The sequence below is a fragment of the Dipteris shenzhenensis genome, chromosome 9 (genome assembly GCF_047967505.1).
Source record: "Dipteris shenzhenensis isolate YYH24624 ecotype China chromosome 9, Dip_SZ_1.0, whole genome shotgun sequence".
Lineage (NCBI taxonomy): Eukaryota > Viridiplantae > Streptophyta > Polypodiopsida > Gleicheniales > Dipteridaceae > Dipteris > Dipteris shenzhenensis.
This window is the reverse complement of record NC_141604.1, coordinates 29813732-29824850: the sequence shown is the minus strand read 5'-3', so window position 1 is coordinate 29824850 and position 11119 is coordinate 29813732. Positions and strand designations below refer to the sequence as shown.

Below are 11119 nucleotides of genomic sequence, written 5' to 3'. Positions count from 1 at the left end.
ACGACAATTGTAGATTTCAAACGTCTTTTAGAGATACGAGATCCCACCAGATCCTAGACATGATTAGGAATAGAGTGCATCTTCAGTATCTTCAATGTTTCCAGCATTAGCATTATACCTCAGATACTTCAATTATTTCATTTATGTTTAACTAGACACCTCCAGTTACCCTCCACGGGGGTGTATTTTCATGATGTTTTGTTTTGTTTTGAGAGCGGACTTTGCTGTGTGAGGCACTTATACCCACCAGACATCTCATGGAGAACTCATTCCCCCCAACTTATGTATTCGGCGCAACCTCAAGTGTGGACTTTCTGTATCAAACTTAACTCTCTGTATCATGATGTATTCAGATTCATAGGCCTTTTTTATCTTTCATAGACATTAATAAACCTTCGTGTCTACATCCACCATCAGCATGGGGGACATGCATATGCATGTGCCCCCCACGCATATGCACAGGCACACACACACAGGCACTCCCATGTAGGCTGCTACACTCACATGCATGTGCATGCCCACAGCCATGCCAATCAAGGACACCCCAAGCCCAAGCCCACACGCAAGCACTCAGCCAGGCACTCAACGCACATTTACAGATAATCACTCACGTAGGCACACCATCCACTTTTTTTAAACTTAGGCATAGGCACAGATCCGCCACATACCAGAATTTAAAAATCCGTATTACCTATTTATTAAAATTATCACACGAAATATGTTCACTGAATTTCATCCAAAATTATTACAGCTGCAACAAAAATGACAAAATCCTTACCCAGCCCTATTATGTAACAGCTCGCTTCTTAGCCATATGGCACTTCCAATGGCCCTTTGTTTGGAGCACATGGGGGAAGTTTAATGATGCAGATAATGTGCAAAAAGATGAAAATTACTCTAAACATATTTAACAGAAAGGTGAAAAACATGAGAGCGCTCTGCATTTCAGGACTATTACATAGAATGCTATATGATAGCTATGCCATTTGCAGTGATAGTCTCAAGTATAATAGCAAGCTTCCCCTCTATTTTCTCATTTTTTCGAGGTTCATATGTCACTGCAAAAACATCTGCATCCTTTGAACGCTCAGCAAGGAGCTCTCCAACAGTTTTGCATGCATGTACATCTATCAATGATGGCAATGAATTCCGAAGGTCTTTGGCATTGGTTGTTACCACTGACACAACTTTGCTAGTAACTCTATGCATTACTTTTGCACTTACATACCTTCTGGATATCAAGATGTCCAAGACAAATGGTCTCATGTATTTATCCACTCTTTGGCCCCATGATTTCTTGTTTGGTTTGACCGGAGGCTGGCCGCTTGAGCGTCTCGTCCATGCAGCTTGAATCAAAGTTGAAGAATGCTGTTCACCAATATGGTTTTGTCAGATAGGGAGCTAACACATCTCTCCCCTTCTTTTCTTTGCTGACTTAAAGAGTGATTGAATTGAACAATTCAAATGCAATATATATCCACTGTGACTAATAACTAAGTAAATAAGGATGCTAGGCACAAAATGGAGCTTCATAATAAACAAGATGAAGATTCAAACCTCCGATTACTAGGGCAAGTTTCTACTCTCAAATAATGAAAATGAAATCAGCCACATGCAAGCCAACAAATGAACCAACAGGAAATTACAAGCATCCCAAGTTTTCAGAATCCACAAGTACAGACCTGTAGTATGCATGCTTTCCTCACTCCTACAAAAACTAAGGGCCAAAACAAACTTTTAACTTATGTAAAGACCATGCAAAGTTAACAAATTAGGAGCCAAATGACTATGCAAGGATCTGAGGAAGCTTTGGCAGATCAATGCGAAGATCCTAATGCCTTCTCCAATTTCTGTGAGTCGTTTAGTGCACATTGTTTGAGAGAAGATAACAGGTCTTTGGTTAGGGAAGAGCTTCCTACAATTTTGCAACTGGCTATAAACTTGGCTTCAACTTGGCTTCAATTGTAGAGATCATATTCATGGGCAGAAGGTAAAAACCACATGATACAGAGGACTAAACTCCCTATGCAAGCTAAAATATCAACTGTGACTCGCTCATTATGTCACATGCACCAGTGCCAGGCACAGGTGGCAGTGACAACTGCCTGCACACTCATCATCTCACAGCACTCAACGCAGCATATTTGCAAGGTTTTAAGGTCCCAAAGGGCAGCACCAAGTGTAGGAAGTGGGCTGGGGAAGGCGCCTTTTATAGGCAGCCTTGGCCCCTACCAGGACTGCTAAATAGAGCCCTACCAGCCAGCCAACCAGCCGACTGGCTGGTGGAACTGGTTGGGCTGGTGAAGTCAGACCCTACGGCCCCCTATATAAGGGGGGCCTTGCCCTCTCTTTTGGCATTCAGTACCCAGCCTCCAGCAGCAGATCCAGCCCTTGTGCCACCCCCAGCCCGCCCCTAAGTGCGCCGAACAGCAGCAGCCCATCAGCCGTACCAAGTCATGATCCTAAGGGGAGGTTGTCTGCAGCACTTCAGCCGGGGTTTGGCCAGCATATGGTCGAGGTCTGGTGGTCTGTTTCAGCAGCATAACTCCATCTCCCACACAGTAAGAAGAATTTTCTGAGCTCAGTTTTGTATGCCGATTTGGCACTCATGTACAACAGTAGTTAGGGCATTTATGCCAGCATTATAAATAAAGCAGTGTACCATAGTTACGAAGATCTCTGGTGTCTTTCATGCATGAGTTCTTCTGCTTCATTTCATCTATTTTCCGTAAGCAAGTCCACATTACAAAGCCAAGACTCCCAAGATAACATCATCTGAAATACCTATAGCTCGTGGAGTCGTGCCATGATATGAGCATGTGGTACTAACTCAAAGGCTTTCCAAAAATCCACAAAGCAACGCTATACCCACGGTTTTGTGTCTAGCCTCCTCTGACCATGAAAATGGAACCCAATTTGAAGCGACCTCTACTATACAATTGTTGAGGCTGAAAGAGAGAGCTCAAGGCTTGAGTTGATAAGGGGCCAAATCAATACATGAGCCCAAATGAGTGGAGATGGGGCTTTTATAGTCCTACCTTAAATCCTCCAATTTAGCCCTCTCTAGCTAATTCTCGCCCTATTGCTTACCCACTACCTAAGCATAGTTTTTCCCTTTATTGTGGCCAAGCCTTCCCAAAACAATTTATCCTGACAGTAGATGTGGTGGCTATCCATAGAGTGCATCTTGGAGGAAAATGTTGCTCATTAACATTCCAAGATGGGGGAGTATTCCTACACAATGCTCTCAAGCTGCCATGATTCCTCATCTTCAGGTAGCCACATCCATTTGAGAGATATTCTACATAGATCTTGTTACGAATAACATGATCTGTGAAGCCCATGATTTGCTCCGAATATAGAGGATGTTGCCCTTCTCACCCATAAGCGTCAGCTTAAAAAAGAATTGCACATTTCGACCCAAGTATAGTTCCAGTAGAGAGACATGAAACACATCATGGATTTCTAAAGTGGGGCATATCTCCAACTACATCCGTAACTCTCCAAACGATCCTATACAAGTCCTCATATCTATGGGCCAACTTGGTGTTTTTGTTACACGTCAAGGATGCATATCAACTTGCATTGACTCATAAGTGGATCTCCTCTATAAACTCCAGATACCTCTTACACTCACTTGCATGCTTCTTTTGTTTGGCTTGAGGACCCTGCATGTTCCTTTCATCCGATTGCAAAAGACCTGTTGGAAAAGTCACCTCCCCATTTGCAAGCCCCCATGTGAGGAGAGCATGGCAGAGGTGTACTTAGGGTTAATGTGGCTACCATATGGGCAGCACCTAGGCTGCCATGTGGGTAGAAAATTCAGAGGGAAAAGTAGAGAGAGGGGACTGCCACATGGGCAGTATATGGGCTGCCATGTGGCCAGCACTCTAGTGAAAGACCTGGCAGTGATAGGGCTGTCAAGGAATCCTATAGGTGTACAGAATGCCACGCGGGACTTTAGGAGCCTGCAGAAACAGTACAGAGCAGAGAAGCCTATGGTGCGAGCATAGGACAAGTGTCTAATGGCAGGAGCAGGTCAACGATAACCCGGGACAGAAGGCGCACAGATGGCGGCATGTTTGGAGGAGATCTAGGTCTTGCACAAGCCCTGGATCAAGTCAGCCAGGAGGAGACACAAGCAGGGGAGTCTGTGGGCCAGGTAAAGCAAGGAAAAGAGCTGCAATGGGCAGTCCCCTTGTCCTTATATAGGGCCCAACCAGGTCGGCCAGCCAACACACCCAAGTCGGGTCCCCACAGACCCATGCAAGGGGGCTGGTGGGTCGATTTACACACCAGATCTGGTCGGTGGGTCAGGCTGCTGGGTCGCCCACTTCTGGGGCCCTTCAGGGACTATAAAAGGGAACCCTTGGAGGCTCATAATTTATCCATTGGAAGCAGCTGCCAGCAATCAAAGAGCAGACTGGAGCAGCAGAGCAGCATAGATCTGGGCCATCTGGATCCAGTGGGAGCTGAGAGCTGCAGAAAGAGCTCAAAGGTCTGCACCCTTGGATGTCTTCCAGGGCAGCAAGGTGCAGGGATCAATTCACAGTGACAAGGCCAACTGAAGCTCAATGAGGAGCATGCAGGCTTAGGGATCTAGAAGTGCCCCGGAGGTAGTAGGACAGCATCTTTTTGGTAAGGACGAAGGACCACGCCCTGGTGGGACTCTGGACTCCTTTTGTATTTTGTCCATTGGACGGAAATATATTTTGTTGGTTCTATCTCTCTCTTGGACCATTGTGTATTTACTGACTTTCACTTATATATCGAGCACACAAAGTAAATAAGTTTTGAAATTCCGTCCCTAACACCCTGTGTGAGTTCCTGGGCTATTCTATCTATTTTCCTCTGTGTATACCCTCTGTTGTGGTTATTTCTAACATGGCATCAGAGCCCAGAAGGAGGCGCACAAGGGGTGAAGCTTGAAGGCAAGGACCTTGCTGAAGGATGACCTTGATTCAAGGCTCTAGGGAATCAACATCCACGACTGGAGGATTGTACTCTTGCGTGAAGGAGGGTGACTCAGGTTTGGTTAGGTGTGTACAGAGTCTATTTGGTTGCTACAAAAGAGTTGATTGTTTGGTTGCTCAAGTGATTTCTAGGAGCTATGTCGGCAAAGAAAGGTTCTAGTGGTGGAGGCTCCGGGATAGGTGGTTTCAAGAATTCTTGTGGAGGCGGTGTGATCAGCAGAGGTGCTTTGGTACCTGCGGTCATTATTCATACAACCACCCGTAGCTAAGCTAGCCTACAGCATGCTAGTTTAGGTTTAGTTTCACAACTAGGTATGTGGAAATGAAAGCAATTGAATGTAGATGTATAGAACAGCATGTAAACAGTAGAAATCCATGTGTTAATCATCAAAGTACCTGGATTCAAGTGTAGAACTTCAGCTTGTGATGGGCTGCACAAGCAACAGGCTAGGAATAGAGTTCCTAGGATAGGAGGGTAGTCCTAGTTCAGGTCAGTTCAAATAAGCCAAGAGCACAAGGAGGCTTTTATGAATGGATGTGAAAGGTAAGTACAAGTCCTAGATTGCATTTTATGAATGGATGTGAAAGGTAAGTACAAGAAACAGCAAGGGCCTCCTTTTATAGGTATAGGCCAAGACAAAATACACCTATGCTTATGGGATAGCCAACCTAGGATGCCATGTGGCGACTTTAGGATTCCCTTACTTAAATAATTCTTATTTACAAGCCATTTAAAGGCTGTGTAAACTAAAAAGTACCGAGTAAATTTCACCTTTGTAGTCCACCCTGCCCAAAACAAAATTTGCCATCAAATTTGCAAGGGAGTTGCAACAAGGGAATATTGGAATAGGATTGGGTCACCTCCCCACTTTTGAGCCCCCATACGAGGAATGCATCGGGGGGGTGGACCTTAGAATAGGAATAGACATGGGGGTGCCACATGGGCAACACATGGGCTGCCATATGGGCAGCAAAGAGAGAGAGGAGATACCTCGCAGATCAGGTCCACCATGGTGGGCGGCAGTGGTGCAAGACTGCCACAGGGCTGTCCATGGATGGAGAGGACAAGCATGTGCAAGGAAACCTCAGTATGGACTGGTTGGAAGCCTTCTAGGGCCTGGAACACAACTGAGCCGAGTTGGGACAGAGGCAGCAAGATAAGGAGACCCTATGGGCTGGTAATGAATCCATAAAACAGGCTAGAATATGGGGAGCCCTTCCTGGGCCAGTGGCAGCCTGCCACGTGGCCAGGCAAGGCCAGCCAAAGGCTGGAGGAATGCCCCCAAGGGGAGCCTTATAGGCTGCACAAGAGGGGTCGGTGGAGGCATGTTTGAGTCGGCTGGTAGGGGGCAGAAAGTCGGCCAGTAGGAGGGGGCAAGCAGGCCCTATAAAAGGGGGCCCTAGGTGCCTCATTACTCATCACTTGGAGCAGCCCTCAAGACAGCAGATAGGAGCAGCACTCAAGCAACCTTGGGCCTATACTCAGGAGCTACAGGTGACCCAAAAGAAGCTGCAGACTAAGCTAGAGTGGCAGCCCATCTAGGCAGGCTTTCCAGACAGGCTCCTTTGGACAAACGGTCCACATAAGCTCAAAGGGGCACGCGCGCTCAAAGATCTAGAGGTGCCAAGCATATAGTAGGAGGACATTTTGGTATTGTATTGTGTCCGGTTTTGGACGCACGGAAATATATAAGTATTTCTTCTATATTTTTCTCTCAACAGATATACCTAGATGAGTCCAGGAACATGCCCATACTCATCCTCTAAAAACACAACATAGTGCAGTTTCAATCTCATGATATTTGTCTTTCAACACAGTCTATTTGCTGGCTTGCACTCACATGAATGGTTGTGAAGTACACGTGTTGATGAAGCTTGATTTCATAGTGAAACACTTCCATGTGTAATTCCAGGGCCCATCTATTAGTCTTCCATTGCAGGATACCCTCTGGTGGGATTTAACAAGGAATACAACCATAGTATGAAGAGAGAACTCATATCTGATCATAGCAGGTGTGTAGCAGTGAGTAATCACTGTTGCAGCTGTCCAACATCCTCCACTGATACATGCTGAGCTGCAGCAAGGTTGATGGTGGAGCAGTAGGTAGAGCAGGCAAAGTCTCAGTAGCTCCTCATAGCTGGAAATGATCATAAATGGTCCCAACATCAGCTGAGCAAGTAAGCATATTGATCCACTATGGAAAAGGACCGCCATGAGAACTCATCATGTGGTAATCCCCTCCATTTTGATGTAGTATTCAATGTAGGATTTGTTTCTAAGGATGTAGTCTCTAAATCCAATGATCCCCTCAGGTATGCATTGAATATGGCCTTCCTCATCCATGAGAGGCAGCTGAGTGACCGAAGAAGAGGTACATTTATTGTGCTACACTTGGAGGATTATGCCCACATTTGGTGGACTCCAACAAGTGCAGAGGCACGTCCACACTTGGGAGGATTTCAAAGAGCAAATGTTCCCGACCGCATCTCCCCTTGCCAGAGATGAGTTGGTGTGTGAATGGTATGAACTAACTCAGGAGGGTTCAGTCAGAAACTATATAAAAAGGTTCTGGAAGCTATCTTTATTTGCCCATGGGATTAATGATAGGAGTAGGCTGCTCAAGTTCATCCATCCAAGTATAGCAGCCAATGTGTCAGCCCAGGATCCTAGCACTCTAAGGAAGGCCATCAGATTGGCTGAGCTCTATGAACCTAAGTACATTCTGAAGGAGAAGGGTGTGGACATTGGATACATGGACAGCAAACCAGTGAGCAAGGATAGCCCTCCAATGGTGCCCAAACAAGTGGTATCTTCTACAACAGTAACTTCATTCCTAGATACCCCTTAGCTTATGGCAGCCAGGTGGGAAACTTCAAGTCCTATAAGGCTGAGGAAGCAAAGCCTTCAAATAGGCCAGCCCCAAGGAGGACCCAAAGGACAAGAAACATAAAGTGTTCAAACAGTTATCCCAGGCCATCATGGAGGATAGAAAAGAGAAAAATCTATGCTATCTATGTGGGGGGAAATGGACACCAGAGCATAGAGGTGTGTGCAAGGCTAAGGGAAGAGCTAAACTGAGCATGATCATAGAGATTGAGGATATCCTATTCCAGATGACCTTGCAACAGAGACTGAATTCCATGAGTGTGAGGGTGACAACCCCTTGAGGAGATGCTGAGTCTAATCATGGGCCCCTGCCCATATGACCCTAGTGGGTCCATCGCATGTGGCACCATGGCTAATGGTGACTTCCAATCTAAGCATCCAAGGATATCCCAGCAATGGAGGGTTGAGGTTATTGATGATTACATGGATGTTTGCAGAGATTCAGATGGGAATTCTAGTGTTGATGATGATAACCTATTTGGGACACCCGATCTGATCTATAAAGCATCCCTTTAGAGGCATCCATGGGAGCTCAAAGTGCCCAAACACTCAGACTAAAAGGGGAAATAAACGGCAGAACTGTTCATATCTTGGTGGATAGTGGGAGCATCCACAACTTCATAAATTTCAAGTCTGTCCAAGCAGTCAGGTTGCATTCTACAGAGATTGATCATGGCTTGCAAGTACAAGTGGCTAACGGGGAGCATGCTCACAATAGGTACTGTTGTCAGGCCACCCAAATACATCTGTCACCAGATTATACTTTCCAAGGAGACTTATTTGCTTTGGATATGGGGCCTATAGACATTGTTCTAGGCTTTGAATGGCTGAGAGCACCTGGAGAGATTACCATGGATTTCAAGCACATGTATATAAGATTCTTCCATAAAGTAAGGAGATACTTTTTAAGGGCAATGAGGCACCTAAATTGGCTGTCATTTCTTCAAGAAAGTTAGCAAGAGACCTCAAGAATGTTTGTGAAATCTATGCCCTCCATCTTTCCAAATCTAAGGACACAAAGGAAGTCATGGTTGAGGACTAAGAGATGAATGAGCTGTTACAACAATATCTTTGAACTAAACCATCCACCTCAGGGCTAGCACCCTTGGGAACATTACTCCTTGGTGGCGTCTTGCCCTATGAGTAGTTCCACCATTAGAATGGTAGGCCTTCCTTGTTGACGACATGAAACCATGAGGGTCTGCAATAGGCTTAGTAATGATGTCAATTTCAAAATCTGAGTCATCCTCTATGACCTGCTCCGTAGGCTTTTTCCCCTCATGAACCCTGCTCCTTCTGAGCTGATCCAACTTCCTGTTCATGGTAGCCAATTCTGCATTCTCAGACCATTAGCCCTAATCTCCATGGTCATCTCTTTGAGTGCCTGTAGGAAAGGATCTAGATTTCCATTAGTGTTTTGCTCCTGGACATGAGTTGCTTGAACGTTTGAAGTGCCTTCAGTGAGCTCTTGTATGCACTGCCACAATTTCAGTGCCATCATCCTGGACCCCTCACTGAAGCCAATGCCCAGTCTAATAGAATCCATCACAGCATCATCCTCTGAAATGGGATCAAGGTCCCCCATCTGATGCTTCCTGTTATGGCTTCCAGGCCTCCTTGCAGGCATGGTGTGATCCCAATGAATCTTATATAAAAACATTGTTTAGGACAAATAAATCCACTAATAGACAGTGATTTCTGCCCAAAACACTGTCAAAGCACTGTTTGCTCTCTGTTGGAAGCTTAGAAACACTGTTTGAACAAGGATTTACTGCCAGATCCTTTGTAAAAGCACTGTTTGCAGTCTGTGTATATCAAGCTGTTTAGAAACACTGTGTAGGACTTAAAACTGCTTGAACAGCCGATTCTCTGATAAACACTAAATAGAAGCACTGTATAGAAGACTGTTTAGACAATTACTGTCTGAACAGAGAATTCTAGCTGGCCAGGGCAGTAGATTCATTGCCACGTGGCAATTTCTGACTGGACAGTTCACAATTTGCCCAATTTGACTGAATTAGGGCTCAATACTCCAGCAAAGTGTTCGGTTCAGGTTTGAATGGCATAGAGTAGAGCAGATTAGCAGAAAAAACTCAAAAGCGCCAACTTTCAGTGCAACCATAACTGCTGATAGCCAAAAAATGAACCTGCTGGAACCAATTTTGAGGTATCTGAAGGGGCAATTGACCTCTGATGGACCTCAAATTTGTTGCAAGACTTGCAGCAGCTGAGACAACTCAGAATATGCAGAAAAATCAATACTTGGTGCAGTCAATGTCCAAATCGTAGCAAAATTGTGAAACTCGTAGCGCCATAAAAACTTGAGCAATGCTGGCTCAAATCATGAAATTTCCAGAAATTTGTTGAGGACTTGTGATCTCCTAATCAAGCTGAACACAATGATATCAATATTGTGACACCCGTGCGAGGGGTGTTCCAAAGGAGACCGCGCTGCAAAAGAAGCTTCCAAGGCTCTGTACCTAGAGTGAGGCCCCTCACTACCAACTTGCCCAACAAGGCTCTGCTCTGCATCTCCGGATCAATGATGCCCAATCCTCCCTGGGCCTAGGGCAGGATCACTGTCTACCAGGCTACCCTGGCTTGGGTGTTACATGTGCCATCCGATCCTGCCCAAAGGAAATTGCGCACCAGGCGCCTCAGCTGTCCCATGCATCTCTGTGAAACCACCAGCACGAGGCTATGTACCAAGCGGTAGCAAGGAGGACCTGGTTAGCCACCAAGGCCCTTCCTGCAAGAAAGAGTTTGGCCGAGCTCCAATACAAAAGCTTGCACCGAACACTCTCTAAAACCGGGGAGATCTGCTGCTCTACTGAATTATCACTGCCAAGCTCGCAGCGAAGGTATCTCGCTGTCAGCCCCCTCGGAATCCACCGGAAGCCTGGTGCTGAGCCCCAATCCTGGATATCCTGTACCTCCTTTATCGTTGCGAGCAAGCCGACTGATTTGGTCCAATTGATCCTAGAGCCTGAGGCTAGACAATACACTGCCAAGGCCTCCCTAACTGCATCCAAGCTCCGAGCTGCGCCCTCTACAAAAAGGGTTGTGTCATCTGCAAACTTTGAGTCCAAAAGCTCCTCTTGCCGAATCGGGAGCCTCATCCCCGTGAGTCCCGCCGACTGAGACCTCAGAAAATACCCTAGGGCCTCGGCCACAAAGAGGAATAAGAAAGGAGCAAGGGGGCATCCCTGTCGAGCCGAGCAGGAAAGCGAAAAGGCTTTCCCGTGTGCCACCAATAAGT

The 11119-nt window shown here is 46.0% G+C and overlaps 1 protein-coding gene across 1 annotated transcript in view; it reads right to left on the bottom strand.

Moving 5' to 3' along the window:
- Nucleotides 1–768: 768 nt before the first annotated feature.
- LOC147898487 (uncharacterized) overlaps nucleotides 769–11119 on the bottom strand; it is a 51996-nt gene continuing 41645 nt past the window's right edge. Inside the window, exon 4 of the mRNA XM_087379630.1 lies at nucleotides 769–1368. Coding sequence (XP_087235756.1) covers nucleotides 967–1368 — 402 coding nt within the window. The 3' untranslated portion in view covers nucleotides 769–966. The remainder of the gene's footprint in view (nucleotides 1369–11119) is intronic.